Source organism: Eupeodes corollae, chromosome 1 (assembly GCF_945859685.1).
Source record: "Eupeodes corollae chromosome 1, idEupCoro1.1, whole genome shotgun sequence".
Taxonomy (NCBI): domain Eukaryota; kingdom Metazoa; phylum Arthropoda; class Insecta; order Diptera; family Syrphidae; genus Eupeodes; species Eupeodes corollae.
In genome coordinates this window covers 107,181,058-107,195,892 of record NC_079147.1, presented here as the reverse complement: position 1 = coordinate 107,195,892, position 14,835 = coordinate 107,181,058, and the positions used below count along the sequence as shown (strand labels likewise).

Sequence of the window (14,835 nt, the reverse complement as noted above, 5' to 3'; positions counted from 1 at the left end):
ACTTTGAGCTATTTGAGAACTTTATCTACCAAAGCACCGCTTAAATCTGACAGAACAACTCTTGCAAATCGCTGTTTCTTTAGACTTTATAGTAATTAAGTAGTAAAGTCCTCTATCGAGCATCTAAAATGACCATCTATAAGGCGCTCATCATTCCGGTTCTTATTTATGGAGATGAGCCTTGGACCTTGTCAAGAAAAGACGAGATCGTTTTAGGTCCGTAGCGCCATTTTTATTCAGAAAGTATACATGTGGTTCGTTAAATATAAGGGTTGCAGGCCTACTTCCATAATTTCCCTTTAATTTATCTCATGATAATCCTGTGGAGTCATTCCCTTAAATGATTATCGTCCGACGATAGCGTTTCGACTATAGTCTCATTTCACTACATATGTAATCTTTTTTAATTATTGTTGTTAACTAATTTCCTAGTTTAGATTTGTTCAAAGTTTTCGAATTTCAAAATAAGCCTTTTAAACAAAATGGAAACATTAAACTTGTCAGACTGAGACTTTGGATCCAGTCTTCCACAAAGCACATTATTCAAAATAATTTCTGAAGCCAAGTTATGTACCTTGTGGATAAAATGGAGTTTTTTAGGGGCAACGAAAAGTCCCAAATAAAGCAATGCCAATTCCAGAAAGTAAATAAAACGAATATTAACAAACATCATAAATTACAAACTATTATTCATTGAAAATTTACTTAGTTGTTGGGTGAATAGATTACACACAGTTTTATTAACAAAGACCACTTAAAAACTAATATAAGTCATAAATAACTTACATTTTGAAACCAAGACTGTATCGTCGGCGGAAACACATACAAAATCAAACAGTCAACACCACAAAATAGTTGGTATGTCTGATAACCGGAAATTTCTTGCAAATGTTCACAATTTTCCATAGAAAAAAACAAGTATGGAAAACTTGATTACATTTTCAAGTAATTGAACAAACATTATATTTCATGGATTTCATTTTGAAATTTCAGATACAGTATAAGAGTAGTGAACGAATTTATACTGAAACGATTGACTAGACGATAAAGTTAATAATAATCATTTTGAACATCGGAATGCCTCCCCTGATCATTGATTGTTTTCAATTTTTTTGGTTATCGAAACTATTAATAATTTATTTTCTGGAATTTGCATAAATTTAATAACGCTCCAAACAAATCAAAAGCTACCAAAATCTGTATCTTAAATTGTGCAGAATTGTGTACAAAAAGTAAAATGATAGATTTTGACCGAAACGATTCTTTTCATTTAGCAGATTGGTACGACTTTATAAAATATTATATTCAATTGCAAAAAATTCATTTATGCTCGCTTCTGTATTTTATGTACTTGTAGTTAAAGTTTACAAACAAAATACTATCAGTACTCAAAAACTATAATTATTTTATTTTAAAAGTTAAGCAATAGCCTATAAAATAAAAAATAGTATAGTTTATTGCAGACTCACCCACGACTATTTAGTTTTGTTGATTCAAGCTGACGAACAGCTTCCTCCGTTCGTTTCAAAAGAATGACCTTAAGTTAACAAAAAAAAAGAAGAAATATGGTATATTTTTGTTGTTAGTAATTTGTATAAATATTATTTACCTTTTGAGATAAATTTCGAAAATGCATATCTTGCAACATGGTCGCTCTTTTTTGTGAAAAATCACATTTTGAAATTACTGTTAATATCCCACGTTCAGGATTATAACGACAAATTCCAGCTCCTATTGATCTTTGAAACTCTCTATGAATGCCTTCTTCCTTGGCCCTACAAAAAGAAACACGTAAATAAGTTAAAAGTATTCAACAAGGTTTTATAAGGTTTAGACATTTAATGATGAAAGTAACTTACTCTTCTTGCAACTCTGCAGGCACATTAATTTCAAATTTATGAAAAGTCTTAGGCCCAATAGGAGGATTAGGATTTTTCACTCTAAGTCGCTTCAGTTCAACAATTTCCGTATATTGATGTTCGAAGCCTACATAACAGACAGCACAAAATTCAGCCTTAAGAAGTTTTATAATAGCAGTCCACCATCCACATGTTTGACGTTCAAGAGATCGTGTGAACACTTCAACCTCCATTCCTTCTTCATAAACAGCTGGTTGTTCATTATCATCGGGCGGGAAACGAACTTGCGAGAAAGGAAATTTTTGTTCTTCTTGACATCTATAATAAAAAAGGTTAAATTTTCATGAATTAAATGTTGGAAACAAAGACACTTTTTTAAGCCCATTGTGCTTATGTGAAAAAAATCTAATGCTACTGGCTTGGACCAAATGAACCCTAAGTTCTTGAGACAACTGTGTCCATATATACTGCACTATATAACCCACACATTTAAAAGCATATTGACTACTTCAGAGTTTCCTTTAGAATGGAAGAAGGGTAAGATTATTATCATACCCAAAAAGCAAACAGGTACTGCAACAGAATTTCGGCCGATTGCCATTCTTCCGTTTCTTTCGAAGGTGTTTAAAAAAACTGTTCTGGCGCAGCTCCAAAAATATCTTATACAATCAACAATCTGTTATGTACCTGTCAGTCTGGTTTTCGGCCTAAGCGCAGCAGCAAATACGCCTTAATTTTTGTAATTGATGAAATAAGAATGGCAATGGACAGTGATCATGTTACATTGCTAACACTGTTAGATTATCAGGCTCGATTCTTTGTAGAAAGCTGCGCATTAACTTTGGGTTTTCTTTAGAGTCCTGTAAGCTTGTTCTTTCGTATCTCAGCGGAAGGTAATAATGAGTGGTGGCCAATGGATACTCGTCTACAATTCTCAATGTTTTGAGTGGAGTGCCACAGGGATCTATCCTTGGACCAATCCTTTACATAAATAAATTACCACAAGTTGCTACACATTGTTTAATTCATCTTTATGCTAATGATCTGCAGCTTCTGATAAGTCGACCTTTTGGGGCTAAAAATGATGCCGGAGTTTTAATGAACGAGGTTCTACTCCGCATTTCACAGCGGTCAAAAAAGAACGATCTCCGCCTTAACAATGTCAAATTAACATCCCTCCCCATCTACCGCAGAAACTTTGATCTATCGGGTTTAAACCTGGAGGGTCATTCCGTAAAACGATAATCGCTAGACGATATCGTTTCGTCGATAGTCTCACTTCACGTAAGACGATAATCGTCAAAGTGATATCGTCAAAACGATAGCGTTTGCACTAAAACTAAGTAAAGGGTGATTTTTTTGAGGTTAGGATTTTCATGCATTAGTATTTGACAGATCACGCGGGATTTCAGACATGGTGTCAAATAGAAAGATGCTCAGTATGCTTTGACATTTCATCATGAATAGACTTACTAACGAGCAACGCTTGCAAATCATTGAATTTTTTTACCAAAATCAGTGTTCGGTTCGAAATGTGTTTCGCGCTTTACGTCCGACCAAGTGAGCAAACAATTAATGCGATTGTGACCAAGTTTCGCACTCACGAATGCGTACAGTGCGTACAGAAGAGAATATTGCGTCTGTTTCTGAGAGTGTTGCTGAAGACCGTGAAATGTCGATTCGTCGCCGTTCGCAGCAATTGGGTTTGTGTAATTCGACCACATGGAAGATTTTACGCAAAGATCTTGGTGTAAAACCGTATAAAATACAGCTCGTGCAAGAACTGAAGCCGAACGATCTGCCACAACGTCAGTGAATGGGCCCTAGAAAAGTTGGCAGAAAATCCGCTTTTTTATCGACAAATTTTGTTCAGCGACGAGGCTCATTTCTGGTTGAATGGCTACGTAAATAAGCAAAATTGCCGCATTTGGAGTGAAGAGCAACCAGAAGCCGTTCAAGAACTGCCCATGCATCCCGAAAAATGCACTGTTTGGTGTGGTTTGTACGCTGGTGGAATCATTGGACCGTATTTTTTCAAATATGCTGTAGGACGCAACGTTACGGTGAATGGCGATCGCTATCGTTCAATGCTAACAAACTTTTTGTTGCCAAAAATGGAAGAACTGAACTTGGTTGACATGTGGTTTCAACAAGATGTCGCTACATGCCACACAGCTCGCGATTCTATGGCCATTTTGAGGGAAAACTTCGGAGAACAATTCATCTCAAGGAATGGACCGGTAAGTTGGCCACCAAGATCATGCGATTTGACGCCTTTAGACTATTTTTTGTGGGGCTACGTCAAGTCTAAAGTCTACACAAATAAGCCAGCAACTATTCCATCTTTGGAAGACAACATTTCCGAAGAAATTCGGGCTATTCCGGCCGAAATGCTCGAAAAAGTTACCCAAAATTGGACTTTCCGAATGGACCACCTAAGACGCAGCCGCGGTCAACATTTAAATGAAATTATCTTCAAAAAGTAAATGTCATGGACCAATCTAACGTTTCAAATAAAGAATCGATGAGATTTTGCAAATTGTATGCGTTTTTTTTAAAAAAAGTTCTCAAGCTCTTAAAAAATCACCGTTTAGGTATCGTCTGCTATTAATTTCCAACTAAGCAAATTGAAGCAAAAAAGTTTCGGTGTAGTTTAGTTTTGTTACAATGAAAACAAAAACTCAATAAAATACAATGAATTCGGTTACGCATTTTTTTATATACAAAACAGTAGTAATCTCTCTTAATTGCTGTTAAATAAATAAAACAATTGTAGTTCAGGATTTGCAAAAGAGGACTTTATAATGATATTATAAACAATAAATTTTCCAGACGGTTGTCGTTCTACATTCATAATGTATATACATTCAATATTAAAATTTGTTGTAACTATTCAAACTTTGGGGCGTAGGAACATTGGTATATTCGACATGCAACGATTTTTGCATCGCTCTTGCACAAAGCACTAATACAATTTAGTTTTGGAAACATTAAATATTTTTGAAGCCAAGTTATGTTGCCTGTGGATAAAATGAAGTTTTCACTTCCTTCCCTTTGACCAAATTGGGTTTATTACTGCAGCTAATTTACAAAAATATAAGATATTGAACAAACACTTTCATATTATTGTTTTATCTTCGGCGGCAACAAATAAAGACATAAAAAGTGACAATAACAACAAACATCACAAAATAATTGGTATGTTTATTAACAATACGTTTTTTGTAAATTTTCAAAATTTCCCATAAAGGAAAACCAAGTTTAATAACATTTTCAAGTTATTGAACAAGCATTATCTTTCGTTGAGTTCATTTTGACATTTGGAATATAATTAACGAACTTATACTGAAAACGATTGAACGAGACGATAGTGATAAAGTTACGTGAAGCAAATTATTGACGATATCGTTAATGATAATAGTTTTGACGATTATCGTTTCGGAAATTACGGAATGACACGCCTGTTGAAACTTGACGACGAAACCATTGAATATGTTAGCACTGCTAGAAACTTATTAGTAGTATTCAATCGCACTTGGGCCACCTTAATAGTGCCATTGACAAAGCCTATTGGAGTCTCCGTCTTCTTCAAGTTACTCGAAATTTTATCCCGATCAAAACTGCTGCTTGCTAAGACCCTTATACTACCAATTATGCTGTATGGGTGTGAAATCTAGAGTTAGTGACTAGCGGGAAATTGAATGTTGCTTATAACAATATTGCCCGCTATATTTATAACCTACGTCGTTATGATCACATATCCATTTTTGTGGTACGGATGTCTAGTTGTAGCCTAGACAGCTTAATAAACTTTCGGTCTCTGAGTAAACTGCATGAAATCATACAAACACAACAACCTGATTACCTATACGGTAAGCTGAATTTCCCTCATTCAAAAAAGGTCCTTTGCTTTAATATTAACCCGACACAATTTTCTAAATACTGAGCGTCAGTTTTTTAATCATATTGTACGCCTTTGGAACTCTCTGCCCATCGCTTTGAGAAGAATAAGAAGCATGCGTAGATTTCTACGTTTCCTTAAAATACGCTTGCAGACAGCCTTTCGGTCATTCATGCTATCAGGAACCTCAGCAACAGCTTTCCAACCATTACAAGCCATTACACAAAACTAAAATGATGTGGGTTCCTGCTCAGGTAGGCATTTTGGGTAACAAATATTGCTGATAAAGCTGCTTATTCTGTTAGTAAATCATTAACGATCCCTTAAGAACGAACAAATTAGAAATCAAAACCATCCAGAGGCAGACGTGGTAGGCCTATACTCATCAATACTCTGGTATCAACAAAAACAAAACACAACCTATATACCCAATTGTCACACAGAAAGAAACCAATTTTGTTCGTCTGTGTTTAGGTCACACTTCTCTCTGACCCATCAACATCTTCTAAAAAGGAAAAATGCTCCTTCTGGACTACTGATGCAGCCTGTGCTCTCTAAAATCTGGTACTAACCTAGCAATTTAAGATTACTATGTTATTAATATATAAACATCACGTTCAGAAAATGTTCCTTGCAAAATTGAGATATTTTCTTTGCTTGGGTGCCAAGTATCCTTTTCGTATTTTTATTATTTTAGCAATATTAGTCTTATTCAAAAACACTTAAAATTGTCGATTTCATCTTAAATGGTAGACCTTAAACGTTGTGGCCATCCGCCAATAGTGGTACGCACTGTTTCTTATTGATACTACTTCCGTTGACTCCTTCTTAAGAATTTAAAAATTTCTGTGAATAATTCTTTCAGACACGCTCACCAATTCTGAACACAAAAAGTATTGCTGAGATTTAAAAATACGGACAGCAAATCTTTTGCTTCTTTAAATCCTACGATATTAAACTTAAGGCATTTTTGTGTTGTCTTATCTTTTCTTATCTTTCGAAAATGTCCTTAATGTTTTCCAATCATTCTCATTAAGGAGGTTTATAGTCTCTTGTAGGGTAAGAGTATTTTCCCCGAAAAAGTAGCGTCTTTGAGTTTTGAATATTGGAAAAATTCCAATCTTTTGATTTTAAGTTGGACAGCGTACAGAATTGGTTAAAACTACCATTATAAGGACATAAATTTAAGTTGAGAACTTCACATATTGCTTTAAAGATTAGGGATATATCCTCATAACTCAGTGAATCCTTGAAATAATTTCTGGAACCAAGATTATAGCTGAGCTGACTGTAGATTAATCTACTGAATGAGGCTTGAGCTTCTTCTATCAGTGAATGCCTCATTATGTCCTCATTTTTCTCTATGATGCTGGACATTTGTTCTTTCACTTTCATTGCCAACAGATTGCCATCTTGCAAACCACCAGTTCTTGTTTCTCACCTCATATAAAAGAAGTTTTTTCGAAAGTCTTGTGCTCTAATCGTTGCTGCAGACTTTGATGATGTAGTCAGCTTGAGACTTCAGAGTGCTTGTTGGAAGTTTTAAAAGTCCCTCTTCTACCTGAGCGTCGAACTTATCGAGTTTTAGAAGCTGAGTAAGTCAATGATTCTCGGGAATTATTTCTCCAGAAGAGCCCTGAAACCAAAGGTCGCTCGCCCCTCCCCTTCCCAATCCTTACCGGCTGATGGCTCCTCATTCCCTGACTGTATAATGCATCACTGTCAATACCCTGTTTCCTTTCTGGGACGCTTATGGCTTAACTGCTGTTCGTATCCCTCCCTTCAACTTCCCAATTGGGCTGGATCTAAGGTATTATACGACCCGTGCCGATGATCAGCCAGGCTGAGGACCCAATTTCTAAAAATAGCTCAGTCGTTAACGGAGTATCCGGATACCAGGCGACCTCCGGATTAGCTAGCCTCATCTGTGTAAGCGAATCTCTGCACAGATGGACCCCCCTTTACTTCGCCTACTTGTGGAAATCCAAATGTATAAACAAAAACAAAAACAAAACCCGAAGCAAAAACGTCAAACCGGTACCGGTACTCCAGCTACACCGGACGGCAGTTCGGCGGCAACGTCGGCTGTCGTTGCACCTGTGCCAAACATCGGAGAAGGGATTGTGCCAAGTCACTGCCCATCTTCGTGTGCAGTACAGGTTATATCTACACCGGGCTTGTGCCAAGTCACTGCCCATCATCTGGTACGGTAAAGGATGTATCACTGACGAAAATACTTTCTCAGGTCGATAGTGGAAAGTTCGTGAATAATGATATTTCCACTACTAAAGAGAGTAAACCTCTCCAGAATGCTCCTAGGAGCTCCTATAAACAACGGCGCTATGCGATGAGGATTCTAAAATCCCCTGGTTCTAAATTGGGGGATGAAAGAAATCCCATCCTTAGAAAGCAATAGTGGGCTAAATCCATTCTAGATAAAACTAGTCGCTCCGACTCCACGTCAAACCGACAAAGGTCTTTGGAGGTGCCAACTCCCGTCCCTAAAAAGCCCAAAGTGCAGAACACCAGCACTCCCAACATGGCTAGAGTACCTCTCACTAAACCTTTTAGTGATGTACTTAAAGAGCCTAGTCGCGGTCATTGATAGGAGCAATATTGATGGCACGATTACCTCTGACCGTTGGCAGATGGTGAAATTGGGGCTCTCGGCTGGCTTCCTAAAAGTCATAAGAGAGCATCCGGGTCCATCAGCAGTAACAAGCCATTGGGGGTTGGCATCAAGATCATGTCAAACTCATCGCTTGTAACAATCAGAGGTCGCGCGATCTCTATACGCATGCTGTCGGCATGCTGGGTGAACTCTGACCAGGCGTAAAACTCGAGGTCGTTGCAAAGGAAGATATTTCTTGCAGGCCGAGAGCTCGCGCATGGATCCCGAAAGAACCCTCTTGTCCAGATGACATTAGTGAAATGATCAGGATCAGTAACCCGAACCTTTCTTGTCACGACTGGAAGGTCGCGAAACTGGAGGAGCTAAAGGGTCTTTATCGAAGTGCGATTATCGTAATCAATAAAGTCTCTGTGGCGATAAGACTCGACGCCTCATCTCAATGGACCAACAACAATGTGGGGCACTCCATCATTTTGAACCTCTTTGGTTCTATACCAAAGTAAAAAGACTACACTATTCCTAAACCCCTATATGAAAAAAACTTCCAGGTATCCATTCCATCCAGAGATGAATGTGAAGACAAAAAGCTCCTGGATAACAAAAGTATTTATTTTTATACAGATGGATTCAAGACAAATGACGGAGTTGGTAGTGGCGTGTACTCAGAAAAGCTTAATCTAAGCATCTCATTCCGCCTTCCTAATTATTGTAGCGTCTTCCAAGCAGAAATTTCAAAGAGGTACTCTCATGGCTAAGAGAAAACGTGATATTAACTTCTGATATCCGCATCTTTTCTGACAGTCAGGCTGCTATTAAATCTCTTGACGGTGTCTCAACCAAATCTCAACCGGCCCTCGATTGTCGATCGTCTCTTATGGAGATGGCGCAGCAATTTAACATTCACCTATGTTGGATGCCGGGCCACAGAGACATCAAGGGAAATTGTAGAGACGTTGAACTCGCTAAAAATGGAACTGTCATGCCTATTTCACCTGAAAGGGAGGAAATAGGTATACCGATAGCTACATGTAAACTTATGCTAAAAGAAACAGCTTTTGCGATAGCAAATTCTTGTTGACACAATTTACCAACATGCCCAGCCACAAAACTCATATGGCCTAAAGACTTATTATCTCAAAGCAGACTTCATATTAGCTCCTTAATAGGTGTCCTTACGGGACACTGTCTTATAGGCAGACACGCAATACAACTTGGTGTAGCCTCAAATGACTTTTGTAGAAGCTGTATGGACGAAGAAGAAGAGGAAACAATCTCTCACCTCCTCTGCACTTGCCCTGCTCTTTCACTCAAACGCAAACTTCATCTGGGGGACTACTCTTTTGATAATCGCAGTGAACTAGCTAAAAAGAATATCAAATATCTTCTTTGCTTTATAAAAAGCTCAAAATGGTTCGACTAGTAAGAAGTAATTCTCTAGATTCATGTGGTATCACAATGGGCCTTTCTTTTGGCGTGTGGATTCTAATCCGCAGCCACGTTAACCTAACCTGTTTCTAAATATATGGCATAATTAGGTGTATTCAGAGGTAGGTTGAAAAGTTTCTTTATAAAATTCCTATCAAATTTTTGGATTTTTCCATATTCTTCTGATCCCCAAACCTAAGCAGCATACAAGAGAGTAGATTTCACTACTGAATTCAATATTTTGTATTTTGTTGATAAATTAATTTGTTTGTTAAAGAAGATATTTTTCCATGTTAAATTTATCAAACTTTGTGAGCTTTGCACTTTCTCCGATAAATAAATTTTGAAATTTATTGTTGGGCTCAATTTCAAGCTTAGATATTTTATCTCTTTTGCTACCTCCAGTTGCGTACCATTATTTCTCCAGCTTCTTCCATTATAAGCGCTTTATGCACGAGCAAATACAATTATTTTGGATTTTGTTGTGTTGATAGAAAGTCCCCATCTGTTACAATATGCAGATAACCGATTGATCATCAATTGTAAACCTGTGGGTGATTCTGAAAGTATAACGAGGTCATCGGCGTATTGTAACACATTGGATGTGGATGTTCATCCACAACATCATTTATAATTAACGAGAACAAAAGAGCGCTAAGTGGGCATCCTTGTTTGACTCCTGTGCTGGTGCTAAACCAATCTGAAAAGCTCACTTCATCCCAAACAACTGCTTAAAGCAAGGGTTTCTGAAGAAATACCCACACCTATTTTATAGTTGGTTCCGCTAATTTCATTCGCAATTTTCCAGAAGTCCTTTATGTTTTTTGTTAGGCCTAGTTCAGTTGATTTTTTATTATCATGAGCATATTATTTTTCATACATACAATTTTATAACTTGCTTTCGCTTCATAATTGAAGATCATTTGATGATCGCAGTGCTTTCAATATTGCAAACGATGGAATATATTCTAGTTTTCCTTGTCATGAACTTCGTCAATGTCAAAAATCTTATCACTTGAAAAAAAATGTAGCGTGCCACAATAAAACCCTTTGACTCGTTCAAAAATAATTTTTTATAGTGAACACCTTCACTCGTTCGGTAGAACGTCGATAGCTCTTAATGTGTGCTCTCTAATCAACACTAAAATTAATGTGGTCAGTGTACACATCCAATTCCCTTGAATCCAATCTTGAATCTTGAAGGAGTTTTATTTGTATTCGTTCCCGAACTACTTATATAAGCGTACTACTTTTTGGGCAGTCATCTTCTCTTAAAGATATAGCAAACTGGCGGAGAACATATTTTTCGATCATTACGATTCCCATTGACAAGAAAATTTCACCACAACTGATCGTTTACTAAGTCAAAGTTCAGAGTAATTTTAATATCGAACCATTACTTTTTTAAGAAGTGCTGTCTTGTGACGCAGTTCAAAAATCTGAAATGACCCACTGATTACCCCGAAAATGCAATCTGTAAGTCGTTACGAAATGAAGGATTTATTGGTTGAATACGTTGAACGTAATGTAGCAAGGTGATTCGATTTGGGCATGGTAGAAATCTTATTTGAACGGACTCCAATCTATTTATGTGAACCGCATAATATAGCGCCCATACAACACAACCATTCTCTAAGATAGACCTAACGAAAAAGACAAAGAGTTTTTAGAACATAAAGATCACAAACATCTCGAGAAAACCTTTTAATAAAACCAAAAGTCTTATTAGCCTTTTAATCAGAATCAAATTTTAGTTTTTCGTCAAACACTATCCGAAGGTCAGTAAAACTTGACAAACTACAAGTTGGCGATAAATTCAAATCAATATTTTCCTGCATGTAAATCGCAATGTTTTACACATGTCAATATTTAAAACTAAGCCATTAATATTGCACCATTCAAAGAAACTTTGAAGGTTCTTTTTGCAAAAGATAACAGTCTTCTACAGAGTTGATTGTAAGAAAATGTGTATATCGTCGGAATATATAATAGACTTAGAATTAACTAGAACGGACGGAAGATCGTTAATAAATAGCACAAATAATAACAAACAAAGGTGACTACCCTGAGGTTACCACCAGAATTAAACATTAGAACATTCACTCTTGAAAACAGCATCATATTATAGCCTGTCTCTGAGATATGAAGATATCTATAACACAAATCTGTCTTTAAGACCTATGTTTTGAAGTTTTCTTAAAAGGTTACGGTGGGTTAGTTGTTCAGTGAGAATACAAAATGTTATTGTAGATTTTTTTTTTAGAAAAGTCAAGTTTGATTCTCATAAAATGGAGTGAAAGCCAATGCCTTGGGTTAAAGCCAATGCCGGTCTCATCTAAAGCTTGTTTTTCACGGATTTTGCCTCTTGCGAGGTATTGATAAATCCTCTAAGAGTTATTCTTGTCATGCTTGCTCTCTCAAATTAGCAGTTCGGAATTGGCTTGAAACTGTAGGGCCCCTCTATCACTGACAACAATACTCGCACACAGGAATGGTTGAGAGTTGTAAGTCACTAGGCTCTAATTTTCAAAGGACTGTTGAGCCACCTAATTTATTTATTTTAGTGAAAAGACAGAATATCACAAATAATATTTTCAAACATTTTAGGAATAACAAATGGTTTAGTAATTAATCTGTAATTTCAAACAAAGTTCTTTTTACCATTCTTATGAGCGATTAAAGAGTACAAATAACGGATGTCACACATATATTGCACATTTTTTAATACAATAGTGGGTAAACCATCAGGATCTGGACTTATACAACCATCTTTTGTATTAATATACTCTAAAATAGTTGCCTCAGAAATAGTAAAGTCAATTGAACGAAGGTTAAGAAACTCAACAACAGCAGAAGTATTATTTGCAACTAAAGAAGATACTTCAAAGGCACATTGGGCACTCATATTTGATATGTCCTCCGAGTAATGATTTTATGAATACTGATAACTCATATAAGTTGGGTATCCTTCAGATCTTCTTTTGCAGTTTACATATATCCAAACATTTTGTGGATTAGACTTCAGAATTAGATATAAAGTCTGTTTTAAGAAAATTAGAGTAGTCATTAAATTCATCTCTAACTCTAGTATATTCAATTGGAGCTTTATTACTCCAGGATCGATTCAACTTTACTCAAGCCTTGTTTCTTTTATTTTAAATATTTAATTATTTTGATCAAGCCGCCGATTATTTGATTGGAAATTCTTCTAGAACGAACATTTTTGTTTAGCTTGGTTAATATTGAAACTCTCTAACATTCAACTGCTGTTAAGTTTCAGGCTTATTCATTATATGTATACGAATTTTAAGCTTCTATCATACAATTCATACAATTCCTTGAACATCTCCTAACGCCACTCGACACTTGTATTCGTTTAGAACCTAGTTTTTTACATATACTGATTATATGCATTATTTTATTAATGCTAGTCGAAATAATCTTGGTTCATCGATTGTTTCTGACCCAAAAATTTGTTTCGGAAGACCTTCACCAGCTTCGTCGCTGATGGGGCTTTAGGATAAAGTCTAAGCACAAAAGGTGGAACTAAGTTAGTGGAGGATTGAGTTCGTGCTGTGCAAATTTCACTTTGTTCTGTATTAATTTGATCGTATCGTTTTTAGATTAGCTTTGAACAATTTCAATGCTTGGTTAGGACAATCGATACAAATATCTTCTGATATTCAATACTTTGATTAGTAAATGTTTAAACTCAAACGGTGAACACGTCCAATAAGAAAACAACAAACATTTTTTCCTATCTATCGCTCATTTATGGATAAATGTACATGACTTGGTTTGAGCATGAAATCGACCCAATTGTTAAAAAGCTTAAAATCGATGCTGATGAGGTTTTTGTTTAAAGCCGCAATGACTATTATATCAGACGGACAGGCATCTAACCCCCAAAGTAAATTTTTTGTATTAATATACATAAATACATACATTCTATAAAATAACTAGTTTTGTTATATCTACACTTTTTTCTAACGAATTACTAAGTTTGATTTGAGAAGTTTTACATAAAAAGAAATTAGCATTAGACGACGACTTCGTATAGAATTTGAATTGCATTTTTATTCAATTTTACGTACGTCCAATCTTAACATATGGGTCGATTGTGTGGTGGCCTGCTCTTAGCAAAATCTATAATATTGATAAGCTAAAGAAGGTTCAGAGAAAAGCTTGCGTGGGCACCACAGGGGCCATGCGTACTTGCCCAACGGACGCCTTAAACGTTATTTTGGATCTTCTACCAATCGACCTTTTTATTAATTACATAGTTTCCTGCAGCGCTATTAGGCTGAAGGAATCAAACAGCTGGTTGTCAAAACCTTATGGTCACAGCAACACAACGAAATTGATTCCCTCAGATATTATCTCGGTAGACACTGACTACTGCACTCCTACTTTGAGCCTTAGTAAGAGTTTTAAGGTTATTTTCCCACCCAGAGAAGATTGGGAGGATGACATCGTGTCGATAGGTTTCGACACAACCATTTTTCTTGACGGCTCAAAGATGGAGTGCGGAGTTGGTTCTGAGATCTTATCGAGTCCCTAAATGTAGCTAAATCCTTTAGGCTTCCTGACTTTGCTAGCGTTTTTCAGGCTGAACTGCTGGTAATAACGGAGGCATGTAAGATACTTAAACAAAGCCCAAACCAAAACCGAAATGCGGCTATCTTTACACACAGTCAGGCAGCTGTCAAAGCCATTAACTCGGCCACATCCTCATCTAAATTGGTTCAGCAATGTCGTGATGAGCTTGCGAGCCTGAATATTAACCTCGGTGTCACCCTAATTTGGGTTACGGGCCATAGTGGTATCGTGGGAAATGAACGGGGTGACGAGCTAGCCAGGCAAGGATCGGCCCTTCATAGCTCACTTGCGGAAATGGTCAACATTCCTCTTGGCGCTACGAAGAGTAAAATCTTTTCTATCTACCAAACTGAATCAAATTGGTGGAGCAATTTACCCAACTGCATTATATCTAGGAAGATATGGCCCACCTATAATAA

The 14,835-nt window shown here is 36.7% G+C and overlaps 1 protein-coding gene across 6 annotated transcripts in view; it reads right to left on the bottom strand.

Annotated features, from left to right (window-relative positions):
• Positions 1-14,835, bottom strand: part of LOC129953891 (fragile X messenger ribonucleoprotein 1 homolog) — a 39,727-nt gene that overhangs the window by 16,668 nt on the left and 8,224 nt on the right. For all 6 annotated transcript variants that reach the window (XM_056067418.1, XM_056067417.1, XM_056067421.1 and 3 more), the window contains exons 3-5: positions 1,860-2,177; positions 1,610-1,775; positions 1,470-1,537 (exon numbers count right to left, since the gene is read on the bottom strand). In XM_056067418.1, the coding sequence (XP_055923393.1) occupies positions 1,470-1,537; positions 1,610-1,775; positions 1,860-2,177 (552 nt within the window). The remainder of the gene's footprint in view (positions 1-1,469; positions 1,538-1,609; positions 1,776-1,859; positions 2,178-14,835) is intronic.